The 19,651-nt window shown below is 45.1% G+C and overlaps 1 protein-coding gene across 1 annotated transcript; it reads left to right on the top strand.

Moving 5' to 3' along the window:
- The first annotated feature begins 3,060 nt into the window (after nucleotides 1-3,060).
- LOC121002406 (transmembrane protein 70, mitochondrial-like) lies at nucleotides 3,061-13,159 on the top strand. The gene is made up of 4 exons (XM_040433864.1): nucleotides 3,061-3,081; nucleotides 6,193-6,342; nucleotides 8,389-8,500; nucleotides 12,691-13,159. The coding sequence occupies exons 1-4, from the start codon at nucleotides 3,061-3,063 to the stop codon at nucleotides 13,137-13,139; spliced, it is 732 nt and encodes a 243-aa protein (XP_040289798.1). The 3' UTR covers nucleotides 13,140-13,159.
- Nucleotides 13,160-19,651: the final 6,492 nt, after the last annotated feature.

Below are 19,651 nucleotides of genomic sequence, written 5' to 3' on the forward strand. Positions count from 1 at the left end.
CATGCTCCAATCACATGGTACATCACTGTGGTGATGGACCATGTGATTGGAGCATGTGATCTGACGTCACCAAAGGTCCTTTAGCCCACAACTCATAGAAGTAAAGACCGGGAACTACGCGAACAAGAGGAGAAGGTGAGTTAATTTTTTTATTTTTTTTAACCCCTCCAGCGCTGTTTTACTATGCATTCTGTATTCAGAATGCTATTATTTTCTCTTATAACCATGTTATAAGGGAAAATAATACAATGAATAGACTGTCACCTAGCAACCATGCGTGAAAATCGCACCGCATCCGCACTTGCTTGCGGATGCTTGCGATTTTCACGCAACCCCATTCACTTCTATGGGGCCTGCGTTGCGTGAAAAACGCAGAATATAGAGCATGCTTCGATTTTCACGCAACGCATAAGTGATGCGTGAAAATCACCGCTCATCTGAACAGCCCCATAGAAATGAATGGGTCGGTATTCAGTGCGGGTGCAATGCGTTCACCTCACGCATCGCATCCGCGCGGAATACTCGCCCGTGTGAAAGGGGCCTTAATCATCGCCTCTCCTTACCTTGGTGTTATCATGGTTGCTGTTGTTTGTGTGACCAGTGAAATAGGGGGAACATTGACCAGTAAGATAGAGCAGCATCCAGGAAGATAGGGGAGATAGTAAGCAGTAAGATAGGACAGAGACCAGTAAGATAGGATGAGTAATAACCAGTAAGATAGGGTAATGACCAGTAAGACAGGACAGTGGAAATGTCAGACTATTAAGATCACGGATACATACGATAATGGGCGATACAGTAATTAATAATGGGTAAATTGGGAGAGTCACCTACAATAAATATCATCCATAACCCCAATTGTAGTATCAAAAAAATGATTTTACTGATTCATGACCATACCCAAAAACAGGACATTGAGATAACCCATAATTCCCAACATATCTTCTTTGGTGTTCTATATCATTAATTAATTGAAGATAGGACAGTTAGCAGTAAAATAGGGCGGATAGAGACCAGTAAGGTAGGGTAATAACCAGTAAGTTAGGACAGTGACCAGTAATATATGGAAGTGAATTGTAAGATAAGGCAGTGATCTATAAATTAGGGTGGGAAGTGACCAGTACGATAAAGGGGGCAGTGAATAGATGAACCAAAGGCACTTTCCAAATGGTCTGAAAGCTGGAACCTTATTGGCTGCTATGAACAAGCTCCGCTCGTCTTATGCAGTGCTTTAGATGAACCTCTTCATACACATAAATCATCCCATACAGTTCCCTGGTACAGTAATGATCCCCCTCCTGCAATGTCAGAACTTACCATGATCTAAAGAGGGGTCGCAGACTTCACTACAGACACACGGATGCTTCTCTCTTGCAGACAGAGGGGGGTGTGATGCAGCAGAGCTGGGAGAGATCTTCCTCCTCCTGCAGCCGTTAACCAGGAATGACAGTTGGTAACAGCAATTATCATTCATGTCTCTGAGGGGAAGTGCTGATTGGTTGATCAGATTCTAATCCACCAATCAGCAGCTCTCTGTTCTCTACAGCCTGGGACTGGAGGAGCACACAACAGCCCGAGCCCTGAGTGCAGCACAACTGATGTGTGCGACTGTGAGTGGACCAATTATTACCCCCAGAGCAAAGTGTTGGTAGGGTTGATGCAAATTACATTTCCCATTAGTGTCCATACTTTTGCTCTTTTTCCCCTGAAATACTTAAACTTTTCTGTTTATAGCAGGGTACATATGGTTAAAGGAATTTTTATTTATTTATTTCACTATGCAGTAAATAAGCATTATTATTAATCCCACTAGATGGATTTCATCCGTTCCTGTTATTTTTCACCTTCCTGACAGAGCCTAGTTTTAAAAATCAGTAACTTTGGGATGCTTTAATTATCCAAGCCATTAAGAGACTCTTTTTCTATATTTTCTAAATTTTTATTTCTCTGCTTTTGTATTTAACTTATTTTTGCGATATGTTTAATTTAATTCTGTATTTGAGATAAAAAGCAAAAAGAAAAGAAAAAAGAAGAATATCCAGGAGGCTCCTGACAAATAGAGAGATCTATTGCATGAGTTGGCAAATCTCCTGGGCATCACAGAACACTTCTGGCACTTCCCGTACTACAGTCCTCCATGAACCTGTGTGTGGGATCAGATGCAGCTCTGGCACCCAAATGTACACCGAGGGGGCAGTGCCATGTCATGAAAAGGATGTGTGGCCTATTAGAATTGGGCATGGTCTGCAGAAAGGGGCAGTGCATTGTGCCTGTGTATACTATGAAGGGGACATGGCAGACTCCAAGAAATCAAGCACTGATGGCCTCACCTAAGGAAAAGAAATCAGAATTAAAGTTGCAATGAAAACTTGCTCTGCTATATGGCTGCCCAACTGCGGTGCACAGTACATTACACACCGATCAGCCATAACATTGGAACCACATATCGTAGGTGAACTGAATAACATTATATTGTGTCAATATCAATTGTGGATTATACATATAAGGTGACAAGTGAACATTCATTACCTGAAGTTGATGTACTGGAAGCAGGAAAAAGCAGTCAGAGCACACTGTGCATTACAGCTTGCTGTATATGTAATTGGGACCCCAGACCTGACCTCTGAATTAATTCAGACCCAAACCAAGCCAAAAAATGTATTCTAACCTCTGACCAGAACCCTAAATTATTTCAGACCTCGTAGCAAACCCCTAAGTTAAAGGAGCTCTTCACTCCTTAACTCCTTGTTCACTGAAAATGTGGCCGCTGGAGTCATCAGCTGATGTTCTCTCAACATCTCCAGAAAGCAGCTGATTTTGCTGGGGGAAGCCTCGACCATCCACATCCAGCCAGGTATTTCATTTCGGATGAATGGCTGTCCCTGTAATAGAAGGGTGACCTAAGTCTGACTGAGTCAGGGATGCTCATACAAAGCAGCTCTCAGTTTTAGCTCTTAGAGGAGAGTCCCAAGCCCAGTGGCGTAGCTATAGGGGTCGCAGCGGTCGCAATTGCGACCGGGCCCCTAAGTCAGGGGGGCCCATGGGGCCCCCCAGGAGATAATGAGTAAAGCCCTGGCCCGGGTAGTTTACAATACTTGTGCGCTGCAGGCGGCGCCGGCCCTAACCCCCAGGCGTTCCCATGGTGACGGGGACGCTTGCCTGGGGGTTAGAATATACCATCGGATCTGAGTTTTACGAGCTCAGTGAGATCGTAAAAACTCAAATCCGATGGTATATTCTAACCCACAGGCGTTCCAATGGTGACAGGGTCGCTTGCCTGGGGGTTAGAATATACAGGGCCACGCCGCTCACAGCAGTATATTTATAAACTAATCAGTAACTACTTTAACTTTAATCATTGCTCATTGCTGAGCTCTTTACTTGGATTATTTGGATATCTTACTCTGTCTTAGCTCCGGTAATAGCAGGCAGTGCGGGGGGCGGCGCTCACTCACTGATGTCACGCGCCTGCGCCGCCTAGTGGGAGGAGCAGGCGCGTGACGTCAGTGAGTGAGCGCCGCCCCCCGCACTGCCTGCTATTACCGGAGCTAAGACAAAGTAAGATATCCAAATCAGCAATGATTAAAGTTAAAGTAGTTACTGATTAGTTTATAAATATACTGCTGTGAGCGTCGGGGAGGGGGATCTGTGGATGGCACTGTAGAGGGATCTGTGGATGGCAGTGCCATCCACAGATCCCCCTACAGTGCCATCCACAGATCCCCCCTCCCCTAAACAGTGCCATCCACAGCTCCCCCCCCTAAACAGTGCCATCCACAGATCCCCCCTAAACAGTGCCATCCACAGATCCCCCCTCCCCTAAACAGTGCCATCCACAGATCTCCCCCCTAAACAGTGCCATCCACAGATCCCCCCTAAACAGTGCCATCCACAGATCCCCCCTCCCCTAAACAGTGCCATCATGGCACTGTTTAGGGGAGGGGGATTTGTGGATGGCACTGTTTAGGGGGGATCTGTTGATGGCACTGTTTAGGGGGGATCTGTGGATGGCACTGTTTAGGGGAGGGGGGATCTGTGGATGGCACTGTTTAGGGGGGAGATCTGTGGATGGCACTGTTTAGGGGGGATCTGTGGATGGCACTGTTTAGGGGGAGATCTGTGGATGGCACTGTTCAGGGGAGGGAGATCTGTGGATGGCACTGTTTAGGGGAGGGGGGGATCTGTGGATGGCACTATTTAGGGGGGATCTGTGGATGGCACTGTTTAGGGGGGGATCTGTGGATGGCACTGTTTAGGGGGGGATCTGTGGATGGCACTGTTTAGGGGGAGATCTGTGGATGGCACTGTTTAGGGGAGGGGGATCTTTGGATGGCACAGGCCCATAATTTTTTTTGCTATGGGGCCCATGCATTTCTAGCTACGCCCCTGCCCAAGCCCTAATACAATGTCCTGATGCCAGGTTTCCTTGTTACTCCAGAAGAACGGGAATTCCAGGCCCAAATACAACGTTCTGATCAGGGCTGGCCTTAGGTATTCAGGCGCCCTGTGCGAACTAATCTTGTGCCCCCCCCCACCGCCCCCAGTTCACCTAAACATACACAAAGAGGAAAACAATCTTTGTAACAAACAGATTTTTTAAATTACAGATAATTTAAGTGCAAACAAGTACAATCATACCCAGTGTCACCCAGGGCCAGTCCACTGCCCCCCTTAATCATACCCTGTCACCTTTACCCAGTCCCCTGCCCTTCTTAATCATACCCAGTGTCACCCAGGGCCAGTCCATTGCCCCCCTTAATCATACCCTGTCACCCTTACCCAGCCCTCTCAATTAGACCCTGCCCCCCTTAAATTAAGGGTGACAGTCTCTTTGTGACATTTTTACTACAAAATCACAGTGAGATACAGTTGTCACCATGATTTTGTAGTAAAAAGATCACAGGGAGGCAAAGAGCATTATCAATCATGTTAATGCTCCGTGTCTCTGCTGTCCGGGACGGGGCTTGGCACTCTTTCACGCAGCGGATTACCCGCACGGCATCCGCTCATGTGAAAGAGCCCTTAGGCCCCTTGCAGACTAGCGTTCCTCCCGCAGGAGTCCACATCGCAGCACCCGGCCTGACCTCCCAGCGCTGCCGGAGGTCACATAGCATTATATTGATTGATCTAACCCTTAAAGTTCTGGAATGTATTGGATAACACTGGCATAATGCTCTTAGTGTCATCTAATACATTCCAGCACTGTAAGGGTTACATAGCATCATAAATCAATATAATGCTATGTGAATCCCGTCAGTGCTGGGAGGTCAGGCCGGGTGCTGCGATGCGGACTCGCTGCAGGAGGAACGCTCGTCTGCAAGGGGCCTTAGCACAGGGGGGCCCACTGAGGCTTTATCGCCCAAGGGCCCAAATGAACCTGGAGCCGGCCCTGCAGGACTGTACATAGTTATGCCTTGTCTGCCATAGCAGAAGTCATTTGCAGCTCTGACTAATAAAGTGGGGTCATAAGTGGAGGATCCCTTGTATGATGTTAAAGGGGTATTCCGGTTATATAAAGTGATCCCTATCCACCAGATAAGGGATAACTATTAGATCGGTGGGCTCCATACCCCTTGGATTCCCCCTGAAATGAATGAAGCAGCCGCTCAGCCTACCCTGCAGAATTCCCATAGAAATGAATGGAGAGGCAGGGCACAAGCCTGACCAGCTGCTTCGCATTTTGGGGGCTCCCACGTGGTAGGACCCCCACTGATCTAATAGTTATTCCCTATCCTATGGATATCGGCTAACGTTATGTAACCAGAATACCCCTTTAATATACCCTGAGGACGTGTTCACATGGTTGACTTTCTACACTGATTTCAGTGCGTGTTCTGCACCCAAATTCCTGGGAAAACCGCAGCAAATCCCATGTAACACTGAAGTCTGCGGCTGTTGGGAGGAGGCTCATGCGGCTTATGTGACACCCCGGGCTGGCAGTCTGATTTATTGGGGACACTGCTGGATGTTTGTGGAGGAGCAGTCTGTAAAGGGTTAATAGACTTCTCCGCTATTTAGGCTGTTGACACGTCTGCCCCTATGTTTCCCAGGCAGCGGTAAACCCCGCCCAGCAGCCGCCAGTCATGTGACTTTATTGTTGCTCCAGCCGTAACCAGGCAGCGGGGTCACGGGGTGGACTCTATCACTTCCGGGTCACTTTTAATGTATCCGGGTGGCAGCGCTGAATGACAGCCGCACCACATCCGGGTCAGCGGCGCAGAGGACGAGGATGCTGTGGGCTGCCCAGTATGGGGGGCGCTGCGCGGGACGCTGTGTCTGGGGAGGGCACGGACGTGTGTCTTCTCCCTGTCCCTGCGGAGCAGAGCGCCGCCCGGGCGTCAGGTGAGGCTGACCTTGTATCTCTACGCGTCACGTGGTGTGTGCAGCAGGTAGCCTCTGGTGCTGTACTGACCGCAGTATGGAGTGTGCATCAGGACCCCTCATCATCACCTTACCCTAAGGCCTGCCTAATATGGGCGCCTACTGTCGTCTACTACAGTGTTTCCCAACCAGTGTGCCTCCAGCTCAAAGGCTGTCCGGGCATGCTGGGAGTTGTAGTTTTGCCACAGCTGGAGGCACATTGGTTGGGAAACAGACTGATGTGTATGGGGTGGGAGGGTGGACAGCACTAGGACCACCTCTGTATTTTGTGGATCAGTGATTTGCGGACTGCAAAATGGATGCAGTCATGTAAATGAGGCCTGGTGGTGAGGGTTCAGATCCACGGGGCCCGCGCCCCAGCATTGGAGTCTAGTTGTACTAGCAGAGAAATGAATGGGGTCACAGCGGAACTAACTCATTTGACGGGACCCCATAATGGGAACAAATCCAACACTGCTGCATTTCTGGAGATTCTGAGGCTGTGGCTGCACTGCGACCCCATTCATTTCTATCCTAGTGCCGCTACGGTGCGGTGACCGAGGGCACTGTGTACCTGCGCCCTAGAGGGCGGCATGCTTCTGCCACTCACAGACGTGAGATATTGGAACACTTTCCGTAATAAATAAATTACCAAGTCTAATACTTTTGACTCATTTGTATGATCTTTATCTACTTTTAGGACTTCTGTAAAAATCTGATGTGATGGAAGCCAAATTTATGCGGAAATTAGAGAATTCTGAAGGATGCAGCAATGTATATATGAGATAGATAGAACCTTACAGAGGACCTCTCCGGACATGCCTGTTTTATATCTTCATGCATCCCCCATGTAATAACAATTCTGTTACATCTCTTCTTATGGCTCTGTGTTGTGCCATTCCTCTATTATTTACACCAGAAGTTATGAATAAACTGCTATTTGCCTCCAGTAAGGGTACAGAGGGGTGTAACCAGTTAGGGGGGTTACCTGCTCAGTCTGCAAACGGCAACTGATTGGATAGTGAGTCTGGTGCAGGTACACCCCCCCCCCCCCCCAACTTGTGACCACCGCTCCGTACCCTTACTGCAGACTGCTAGCAATTTATTCATAACTTCTAGTAGGAATAACAAAGGAATGGCACAACATAGAGACATAAGAAAAGATGCTCCAGAATTATTATTACATGGGGAATGTATATAGCTATTAAAACAGGCATGTCAGGCGAGGTGACAGGTCCTCTTTAATGTAGTATCAGGGGAGGGCAGAAGATGGGGGTACATGAAGGACAACAACATGTATGGGGCAGTCAGGAAAGTTGATCATCAGCCAGAGAAGCATTTGGCTTATTGCTGTCCTATGTGTGTGGTTGGCTTTAGGGCTCTTTCATACGAGCAGATCCCGTGCGGGTAATCCGCTGCGTGAAAGACAGCCAAGCCCCACTCCGGACGGCAGAGACACGGAGCAGTAACATGATTGATAATGCTCTTTGCCTCTCTGTGATCTTTTTACTACAAAATCACGGTGACAACTTTATCTGATGGTGATTTTATAGTAAATAGATCACAGAGAGGCTCGGAGCATTATCAGTCGTGTTACTGCTCCGTGTCTCTGCTGTCCGGAGTGGGGCTTGGCCCTCATTAACGCAGCAGATTACCCGCACAGGATCCGCTCGTGTGAAAGAGCCCTTACAGTAAAACCTGGGCCGGCAGAATGTCTATTATACACATTTATTTGTATTATTTTGGTTTAGTACTGTTTACTGTGTATTGTGCCGTTCACCTGAATGGGAGAGAACTGCAGTACTCTGAACGGCCACAATGAAAAGTACCACGATCTGAGGAGGAACCAGTTCAAAAGCTGATCACTGGGGGTGCTGGGAGTCTGACTACTGCTAATATATGATTGATGGCCTGTACTAGGGATAACCCCTTTAAATTTCCACTTCCAGCATCACTTCCCTGTCTGTCACGCATGTTGTGGCTTTGACTTTCTCTGACACAAACGTTTTATTTCTTTCTCTACAATAGGTTTCTGTACCTGATGTGAAGTTTGTTCGTTTCCTCAGCACGTCCTCCACTCCAGTAAACCATGAGGAGGACAGACTGGTTTACATTGGAAACCTGGGAACGGCAGTGCTTGGTACGTTCTTGGCTGATATGTCTGCCACATCCTACTTGAGGTCCTCCATGCAGGTGGAGCAGCATCAGTGTAAGACTGGGGCTACACTGTGACATCAACCTGCCACCAAGGGTCCGGGTGTTGGATCCTGGATGATGTGGTGTCACCTTGTAGCCCCAACCTTACACGGAGGTGGCGGGTGCAAGCACCAGTCAACTGGGAAAATATTGAAGAGCTGCTTCTATGTGACCTTTATATGCGGTAAATGACCAGACAGGGTATTGAAATTTCATGTTGAATTTCAAAATCCTAATCCCCTTTTGTCCTAAAAGATAAGCCCTCCTAAATGTGCCTGGCAGTATCTTATGCCCCTCTTATTGCAGATAGAATATGGGATGACATTGATGTCTGTATTTTCACAGGGAGTGTGGAGAATAGGCTCTACTCTGCCCTAAGTGCAGGCGGCCATAGGTGTTGGGGGGCAGATATGGTGTCTGTACTGCTGTAAATATCTGGTATATCGGCATTTTGCCTGCACACTGTAATGGTGTTTCAGCAGTGTCTCGTATTAGATATACAGGAAAGACATGACTGCCCAATGAAACGTATACTGATGGCCTATCCTCAGGATAGTTCATCAGTATCTGATCAGTGGGGGTCCGACACCCCGACCTCTGCCAATCAGATGTTTTGAGAACGTACCAGCGCTCACAGTAGCACCACGACCTTCTCATAGCTTTCCCCTGGCCAGTAAAGACACGTTCATGTGTCACGTGGCCTAGGAGCAGCTCAGCCCCATTGAAGTGAATGGGGCTGAGCACGATACCAAGCACAGCCACTATACTATGTACGGCGATGTGCTTGGTGAGCTGATCGGTGGGGGTCCCGAGTGTCGGACCCCAGCTGATCAGATACTGATGACGTATCCTGAGGATAATTATACTGCCAGAATCTTTGTGTTGCATGATGGGATACAATTCAGGAGACCCTAGAAAAGCAGAGCGAGCAGACATGTTTTCTACACCTAGTCTTTGGCTTTCTCTGGATCGAAGTTCTAGGTTGCTTTTAACCACTTCCCGTCTCACTAACGCCGAAAGGCGTCATCGCTGCGGCGCTCCCAGGTCACACTAACGCCGATTGTCGTCATCTCGCGTGAGCCGAGATTTCCTGTGAACGCGCGCACACAGGCGGCGCGCACTCACAGGATCGGAAGGTAGGCGAGTGGATCTCCAGCCTGCCAGCGGCGATCGTTCGCTGGCAGGCTGGAGATGCGATTTTTTTTAACCCCTAACAGGTATATTAGACGCTGTTTTGATAACCGCATCTAATATACCTGCTACCTGGTCCTCTGGTGGTCCCTTTTGCTTGGATCGACCACCAGAGGACACAGGCAGCTCAGTAATATGTAGCACCAAACACCACTACACTACACCCCCCCCCCCCCCTGTCACTTATTAACCCCTGATCACCCCATATAGACCCCCCTGTCATTGATCACCCCCTTGTAAGGCTCCATTCAGATGTCCGTATGATTTTTACGGATCCACGGATACATGGATCGGATCAGGAAACACATACGGACAACTGAATGGAGCCTTATAGGGGAGTGATCAATGACAGGGGGGGTGATCACCCCATATAGACTCCCTGATCACCCCCCTGTCATTGATCACCCCCCTGTAAGGCTCCATTCAGATGTCCGTATGTTTTTTACGGATCCACGGATACATGGATCAGATCCGCAAAACACATACGGACATCTGAATGGAGCCTTATAGGGGGGTGATCAATGACAGGGGGGTGATCACCCCATATAGACTCCCTGATCACCCCCTTGTCATTGATCACCCCCTGTAAGGCTCCATTCCGACATTTTTTTTGGCCCAAGTTAGCGGAAATGGTTTTTTTTTTCTTACAAAGTCTCATATTCCACTAACTTGTGTCAAAAAATAAAATCTCACATGAACTCCCCATACCCCTCACGGGATCCAAATGCGTAAAAATTTTTAGACATTTATATTCCAGACTTCTTCTCACGCTTTAGGGCCCCTAAAATGCCAAGGCTGTATAAATACCCCACATGTGACCCCATTTTGGAAAGAAGACACCCCAAGGTATTCCGTGAGGGGCATATTGAGTCCATGAAAGATTGAAATTTTTGTCCCAAGTTAGCGGAAAGGGAGACTTTGAGAAAAAAATAAAAATAAATCAATTTCCGCTAACTTGTGCCAAAAAAAATAAAATTCTATGAACTCGCCATGCCCCTCATTGATTACCTTGGGGTGTCTTCTTTCCAAAATGGGTTCACATGTGGGGTATTTATACTGCCCTGGCATTTTAGGGGCCCTAAAGCGTGAGAAGAAGTCTGGGATCTAAATGTCTAAAAATGCCCTCATAAAAGGAATGTGGGCCCCTTTGCGCATCTAGGCTGCAAAAAAGTGTCACACATCTGGTATCGCCGTACTCAGGAGAAGTTGGGCAATGTGTTTTTGGGTGTCATTTTACATATACCCATGCTGGGTGAGATAAATATCTTGGTCAAAATGCCAACTTTGTATAAAAAATGGGAAAAGTTGTCTTTTGCCGAGATATTTCTCTCACCCAGCATGAGTATATGTAAAAAGACACCCCAAAACACATTTCCCAACTTCTCCTGAGTACGGCGATACCACATGTGTGAAACTTTTGGCGAGTTCCTAGAATTTTTTATTTTTTGTCACAAGTTAGCGGAAAATGATGATTTTATTTTATTTTTTCTTTCTTACAAAGTCTCATATTCCACTAACTTGTGACAAAAAATAAAAACTTCCATGAACTCACTATGCCCATCACGAAATACCTTGGGGTGTCTTCTTTCCAAAATGGGTTCACTTGTGGGGTAGTTATACTGCCCTGGAATTTTAGGGGCCCGAATGCGTGAGAAGTGGTTTGAAATCAAAATCTGTAAAAAATGGCCGGTGAAATCCGAAAGGTGCTCTTTGGAATGTGGGCCCCTTTGCCCACCTAGGCTGCAAAAAAGTGTCACACATGTGCTATTGCCGTACTCAGGAGAAGTTGGGCAATGTTTTTTGGGGTGTCATTTTACATATACCCATGCTGGGTGAGATAAATATCTTGGTCAAATGCCAACTTTGTATAAAAAAATGGGAAAAGTTGTCTTTTGCCAAGATTTTTCTCTCACCCAGCATGAGTATATGTAAAATGACACCCCAAAAAACATTGCCCAACTTCTCCTGAGTACGGCAATACCACATGTGTGACACTTTTTTGCAGCCTAGGTGGGCAAAGGGGCCCACATTCCAAAAAGCACCTTTTGGATTTCACCGGCCATTTTTTACACATTTTGATTTTAAACTACTTTGCACGCATTTGGGCCCCTAAAATGCCAGGGCAGTATAACTACCCCACAAGTGACCCCATTTTGGAAAGAAGACACCCCAAGGTATTTTGTGATGGGCATAGTGAGTTCATGGAAGTTTTTATTTTTTCTCACAAGTTAGTGGAATATGAGACTTTGTAAGGAAAAAAAAATTAAAATAAAATCATCATTTTCCGCTAACTTGTGACAAAAAATAAAAAGTTCTATGAACTCACTATGCCCATCAGCGAATACCTTAGGGTGTCTACTTTCCGAAATGGGGTCATTTGTGGGGTGTTTCTACTGTCTGGCCATTGTAGAACCTCAGGAAACATGACAGGTGCTCAGAAAGTCAGAGCTGCTTCAAAAAGCGGAAATTCACATTTTTGTACCATAGTTTGTAAACGCTATAACTTTTACCCAAGCCATTTTTTTTTTATCAAAGACATGTAGAACAATAAATTTAGAGAAAAATTTATATATGGATGTCGTTTTTTTTGCAAAATTTTACAACTGAAAGTGAAAAATGTCTTTTTTTTTTGCAATTTTTTTTTTCAATTTCGATTAATAACAAAAAAAGTAAAAATGTCAGCAGCAATGAAATACCACCAAATGAAAGCTCTATTAGTGAGAAGAAAAGGAGGTAAAATTCATTTGGGTGGTAAGTTGCATGACCGAGCAATAAACCGCTAAAGTTGTGGAGTGCCGATTTGTAAAAAAGGGCCTGGTCATTAGGGGGTATAAACCTGTGGTCCTTAAGTGGTTAAAGGGACTTCAGTGTTAAACCTGCCAGATATATACATATACAGTTAGAATATGTGTGTTACTAATCTGCTCTTTATTATTCATACAGGGGTGAAGTTCTTCTCCTACTCTACCAGCGTGGTCAGCTTAATTATTCTGCCAATGATTTTTGCAAAGTCTGGCATCGGAGTAGACAGTCTTCCATTGAAGATTGCTTTCTTCAGCATAGTTGGATTCTTCACCTTCATTACTCCTGTTACTTTGCATTTGTTGACCAAGGGCTATGTGGTTCGCCTATATCACAACAAGGAGAGAGACCTTTATACTGCAATCACTTACAATGCATTTCTTAGAGAGAAAAGGACGGAGTTTTCCCCAGAAGATGTTGAAGTACCTGGAGTGAGCAAGATGTTCACCACATTTTATGCAAAGAAGAAATCCATGCTGATAAATCCAATGTTATTTCCCAATTCCAATGATTATCAGCACCTTATGGGCTATGATAAACCCTTCACTTTTAATTTAGAAGACCTAAATCCTCCCTCTAAGGAAAAATAAACCTTGTGTTTGTAAAGGTGTCATTTTCTTAAGATTTATTTATATTTTTTTAAGATGACGTTTAACACTTCCTTTCACACTTGAAGTTTTGAGTAAAGTTGAGCACAATTTTCCCACAGGACTTTATAACAGTCTGCCCCCACATTAGATAGCATGCTCAACATGACACTAAGCAAATCTGACTGGTGTCCTCTGAGTGCAGAGAGTAAGTCCGACCAGGACTCCTAGGAGAGACGGTGAGACGCCTGAGGACCCTGCCCACACAGTATGATTGGCAGCTTACTGTGTATACATACTGAAACGGGGAGAGCTGTCCATCACTGTGCGCGCGCGTGTGGGGTAATCAGGACTCTTACTGTTTCTCCTAAGAGTCCTCTCAGGAGTTATTGAAAAGTTCTGCTCTAAATCTTGTACACATATAAATATATATGCGGTTGATCTCAGGAGGCTTTTCCCTCTAAGATCTGCACTGCGCAAGCCCTGTCAATCAGAAGGCGCAGCAGCTGCAGAGAAAGCAGAGCGTCTAGGTGTAATGGTAACGCCCCCGTTGCTCCTAGAGGCTCATTTGCATATATTAAAACATTTTTCTTAACAGGTCAGATAGTTTTATTATCATTTTGTAGAAGAAAAAAAAAAGCATATACCATACAGGATAACTTTATTTATTTTATTATTATTATTATTGCACAATAGACAAGTCTAGCATGCATAAAACGTCACACTCTTGGCCGGGGGGAGGGATATAATAAATACATTCAATGTGTGTGCCCGGAGTTTTCCTGGTACATATATGATACTGGTAATGAAAACAGGATGTGAACAGAGCCTTACATTGACAGGAAACTTATTAAGTCTGCCTTGGGCATGGCTTCAGTTCATTCCAGACCAGGGGACCTTTCTTGGCGCTCTCTGCTGTAGTAACTCTTTAGATCAGTATTGATCACTGCATCTGAGATCATGGTTAACTCCAGTCCTGACCAATGCAATATGGTGTCAGCTGTGTGCGGGCCAAACTTGTGCCTTAAAGGGGTAATCCAGAAATTGATTATGATGACCTAGAAGTCATCATGATTACATCAGCGGGGTCCAAGTCCCGGCACCCTGCCAATCAAATGTTTCAGGGAGCTACAGCACTCACTGGAGCTCTGGTGAGCACAGCCGGCAGCTTTAGGCCCCTTGCAGACGAGCGTGAGCGGATTAGGTCCGGATACGTTGCGGAATGCGTTCAGTGAAAACTGCGTTATTTTGCAAGCAAGTTCATTCAGTTTTGTCTGCGATCGCGTTCACTTGTTTAGTTTTTATCGCGCTTGTGAAATGCGAGTTAATGCGTTTTGCACGAACGTAATAAAACTGAATGTTTACAAACAACATCTCTTAGCAACCATCAGTGAAAAACGCATCTCTTGCTTGTGGATGCGATGTGATTCTCATGCAGCCCCATTCACTTCTATGGGGTCAGCGCTGCGTGTAAATTGCAGAATATAGAACATGCTGCGATTTTCACGCAACGCAGAAGTGATTTGTGAAAACCAACGCTCATGTACACAGACCCATTGAAATGAATGGTTCCGGATTCCGTGCGGGCGCAATGCGTTCACATCACGCATTGCACACAGTGCCCTACATCCCATAGCAGCAGTGCTTGGTATTGCAGCTCAGCCCGATTTACTTTATGTTTACTTCACTTTATTATTTTCCAAAGTATCAATCTCGTATAATGAGCATACGAGCATCAAACAGCAAAAATATCCAAATATCAGTAAAGGATCACGCAGGATCCACATTTTCAGTGACAATCAATGTATACAAATGAGAAAAGTAAACAGATAGCACTAGAAAAGTGTAGAGAATATTCTCAAACAAGCGACATTGTACATATTATACATCAATTTAGCATTATAGTACCCCACCCCAAAGGACGCTAAAGAATCAAGAGAAGTCATCTCACATATAACATTCATGAAAAATAAACCAAACCGTTAGGGCCCAGAAAAAGAGAGCAAAAAGACCCTTAAATAGGAAGTAATCTATATATGATATATAGGTTAGGAAAAGGCAATTGTAAAAGAGAGGAATATAGAAGCGTGCTGCAAAACTATTATTCCCTGAGTTCCTCTGTATTACTGAGTTCTCCCAGTAGCCTTGAAAACTCAGAAGAATGGACAAAATCCACCAGAGTATTCCACCTGCTATAGAATAGATTCTCCATACCCTGCGAAAGTGCTGTAAGTTCTTCCATTCTTAACAAATATCTGAGTTCGGACGCCCATGCACAGAGAGAGGGAGCATCCACCTTTTTCCACCGACGCGGAATAACCATACGTGCTGCTACTAGAAAGAACCGCAACTGATTTTTCTTTAGACTAGCTATCGAGCCTGGGATAAGCGATAGAAGAGCAATCTTAGGAGAGTTGGGAACCGTTTTAGGCTACTTTCACACCTGCGTTAGGTGCGGATCCGTCTGGTATCTGCACAGACGGATCCGCACCTATAATGCAAACGCTTAGATCCGTTCAGAACGGATCCGTTTGCATTACCATGATAATTCAAACGGATCCGTTTTGACTTTACATTGAAAGTCAATGGGGGACGGATCCGTTTGAAAACTGAGCCATATTGTGTCAACTTCAAACGGATCCGTCCCCATTGACTTACATTGTAAGTCTGGACGGATCCGTTTGCCTCCGCACGGCCGGGCGGACACCCGAACGCTGCAAGCTGCGTTCAGGTGTCCGCCTGCTGAGCGGAACAGAGGCCAAACGGAGCCAAACTAATGCATTCTGAGCGGATCCGCATCCACTCAGAATGCATTAGGGCGGGACGGATCCGTTCGGGGCCGCTTATGAGAGCCTTCAAACGGAACTCACAAGCGGAGCCCCGAACGCTAGTGTGAAAGTAGCCTTAGCCGTGAATTTGTTACATATGAGGAACACCTGTTCCCAAATTTTTTTTATTATTGGACACCCCCACCATATGTGCAACATCGAACCCACCTCCGAATTACATCTCCAGCACAGGTTAGAGACATTCGGGAACATCTTGTTTAGAGTCGAGGGGCAATAATACCATCTGGCTAGGATTTTAAAGTTCTTCTCCTTCGCGTGAGCAGCTATAGACAATCCATGAGAGAGTGCACACACCTTAAGAACATCCACCGATGAAAAGGACAGCTGTAGATCAGACTCCCATTTTTTAAAGAACGGGGCTAAATCAGGACTACTACAGTCCATTAGAAGCCCATACAACTGTGATATGAGCTTGTAATGAACATCAGGCTTCACATAGATGTTATCAAAAGCTGTCAGATCAGGACATGACCTTCGGTCGAATAAGCTATGTATGAAAGATCTTATCTGAACATATGCAAGCCACATGGAGCCATTCCGTCTATCCTCAGGTACAAGGGAGTCATAATTTTGTAGATGTTTTTGTGCCATAGCGTCCCGGACCCTAGGACATTGGGATTTGTGCCAAATCAAAAGATTAAGTGCCCTTTCTCCTATCAGAAAATCAGGGTTGCTCATGATTGGGGTCATAGGACCTTTTTTATGCGAAATCTGAAATTTTGAGGTCCAATAATCCCAACAGGCCAAGGCGTGTCTCACCAGAAAAGGCCAACCCTCCTGGGCTGGGCGGTTGGAAACCCATGGTGCCACCGATAAATCTACTGGGGAAAGCTCCCTTTCCATCTTAATCCAAAGTTTCGGGGAGTTTCTATCCGACCAGTTTATGATCCTCATCAGCAATGCTGACGAATGATATACCCTAAGATCTGGCAGACCCAACCCTCCCTTATCTCTATGTTTAGCCAGAACCACAGAGCCAATCCTAACTCTACCTGAATTCCAGATGAATCGATTAATGGCCCTCTGAAGAACCACAAAATACCCCCTTGGTACATTTATTGGGACAGTTTGAAAAAGATACAGAAATCTCGGAAGAATGTCCATCTTAACGACTCCAAGCCTTCCAAACCACGAGATGTGCTTCAAAGAAAATTTCTGTAAATCTTCCAGTACCTTCTTCTGTAAGGGTAGGTAATTAAGAGGATAAAGTAGATGGAGCTGCCTAGGTATTCGTAATCCTAAATATGTTAAACTAACGTTCTGCCATTGAAAGGGAAAATTGCTTTGAGTTTGGGAAGCTACATCTGACGGGAATTAAATATTGAGCATCTCACTTTTAGTGGGATTCATTTTAAAGTTACTCAGAAAGCCGAACCTCTGGAATTCCTGTAGAATAGATGGGACAGCAACGTGAGGATTTGAAATATACATGAGGAGGTCGTCAGCATACAGGGCTAATTTATGATGCGCGTTCCCCAATTGTATGCCTTTAATATTCGGGTTAGCTCGTAAGGCATTAGCTAAATGTTCCATGACTATCACATACAACAAGGGAGAGAGCGGACACCCTTGCCGAGTCCCATTTTTTATGTTAAAAGAGGAGGCCTATATGCCATTTGTTCTTACTCTGGCAGTGGGATTCGTATATAAAGCACGAATTTTCCCTATTAACGTGGGGCCTAAACCAATTTGTTTCAGCGCCGCAATCATAAATCCCCAATTAACTCTGTCAAACGCTTTTTCTGCGTCGACCGAGAAGAGACAGAGGGGATCCCCCCTACTTTTCCCACATAGAAGACTTATCAATAAACTGCAGTCATTGAGCATGGACTCCCATATTGTTGAGTGGATTAGGCAGTGGCTGAGTGACAGACAACAGAGGATGGTAGTCAATGGAGAACATTCAAAACAAGGTCATGTTACCAGTGGGGTTCCACAGGGATCTGTACTGGGACCGATTCTGTTTAATATCTTCATAAGTGATATTGCAAAAGGCCTCGCTGGTAAGGTTTGTCTTTTTGCTGATGACACAAAGATATGTAACAGGGTTGATGTTCCTGGAGGGAAACGCCAAATGGAAAAGGATTTAGGAAAACTAGAAGAATGGTCAGAACTCTGGCAACTGAAATTTAATGTGGATAAGTGCAAGATAATGCACCTGGGGCGTAAAAACCCAAGGGCAGAATATAGAATATTTGACACAGTCCTGACCTCAGTATCTGAGGAAAGGGATTTAGGAGTAATTATTTCAGAAGACTTAAAGGTGGGAAGACAATGTAATAGAGCAGCACGAAATGCCAGCAGAATGCTTGGATGTATAGGGAGAGGTATAAGCAGTAGAAAGAGTGAAGTGCTTATGCCGCTGTACAGAACACTGGTGAGACCTCACTTGGAGTATTGTGCGCAGTACTGGAGGCCATATCTCCAGAAGGATATAGATACTCTAGAGAGAGTTCAGAGAAGAGCTACTAAACTAGTACATGGATTGCAGGATAAAACTTACCAGGAAAGGTTAAAGGACCTTAATATGTATAGCTTGGAAGAAAGAAGAGACAGAGGGGATATGATAGAAACTTTTAAATACATAAAGGGAATCAACTCGGTAAAGGAAGAGAGCATATTTAAAAGAAGAAAAACTACCACAAGAGGACACAGTTTTAAATTAGAGGGGCAAAGGTTTAAAAGTAATATAAGGAAGTATTACTTTACTGAGAGAGTAGTGGATGCATGGAATAGCCTTCCTGCAGAAGTGGTAGCTGCAAATACAGTGAAGGGGTTTAAGCATGCATGGGATAGGCATAAGGCCATCCTTCATATAAGATAGGGCTGGGGGCTATCCATAGTATTCAGTATATTGGGCAGACTAGATGGGCCAAATGGTTCTTATCTGCCGACACATTCTATGTTTCTATGTTACTTTTAGCTCTAGAGATGAGGTTAATCGTGCGTATAGTATTATCCCTGGCTTCTCTACCAGGTACAAACCCTACTTGATCGCCGTGTATAACACTAGGGAGTATTCTATTAAGACGATTCGCTATGAGTTTGGAATATATTTTAATGTCACAATTAATCAGGGATATGAGACTATAATTAGTGCAAACTTTTGGGTCTTTATTAGGTTTCGGAATTACGACTATATGGGCCTCCAGGGACTGTTTAGGAAAGGGACAAGAAGGAGAAATGCTATTGAATACTCTTAAGAGAAAAGGTAATAACAGCTCCTTAAAATCCTTGAAAAAGGGTGCAATAAACCCATCAGGACCCGGGCTTTTCCCCCCTTTTAGTGATTTCAAAACTTCTCCTATCTCGTGTTCTGTAAAATCCTCTTCAATTTCTGTTCCCTTTTCTATGGGTATCGTGGGAAGAGCCGTATCTTCCATATATACATTTATCCGGTCAACAAACGCCGCTCCATGCATATCCGCAAATTGTCCCCGGATGTTATATAAACCCTCGTAGTATACTTTAAAGGTTTCCGCAATTTGTCTCGGATGATGTACTAGAGCACCATTAGCATCCAATATATTCGGAATAAAGCCAGCTTGTTGTCGAGGATGTATATAACGCGCTAGCGCCTTCCCGGGTTTATTGGAATGCGCAAAAAGGTAGCTGCGAAACCGTTCAGTGTTCCTAAAAACAGAGTCTGAGAGTAACTTTTTAAGT

Source organism: Bufo bufo, chromosome 5 (assembly GCF_905171765.1).
Source record: "Bufo bufo chromosome 5, aBufBuf1.1, whole genome shotgun sequence".
In the NCBI taxonomy this organism is placed as follows: Eukaryota; Metazoa; Chordata; class Amphibia; order Anura; family Bufonidae; genus Bufo; species Bufo bufo.

What these genes read in the sequence shown, in the direction of transcription:
- LOC121002406 (XM_040433864.1), top strand. Translation starts at nt 3,061, where the DNA reads ATGAGTAAAGCCCTGGCCCGG. An exon ending in TGAGTAAAGCCCTGGCCCGG is followed by an intron (nt 3,082 to 6,192) that starts GTAGTTTACAAT and finishes GCTGAATGACAG; the next exon opens with CCGCACCACATCCGGGTCAG. An exon ending in GAGCGCCGCCCGGGCGTCAG is followed by an intron (nt 6,343 to 8,388) that starts GTGAGGCTGACC and finishes TCTCTACAATAG; the next exon opens with GTTTCTGTACCTGATGTGAA.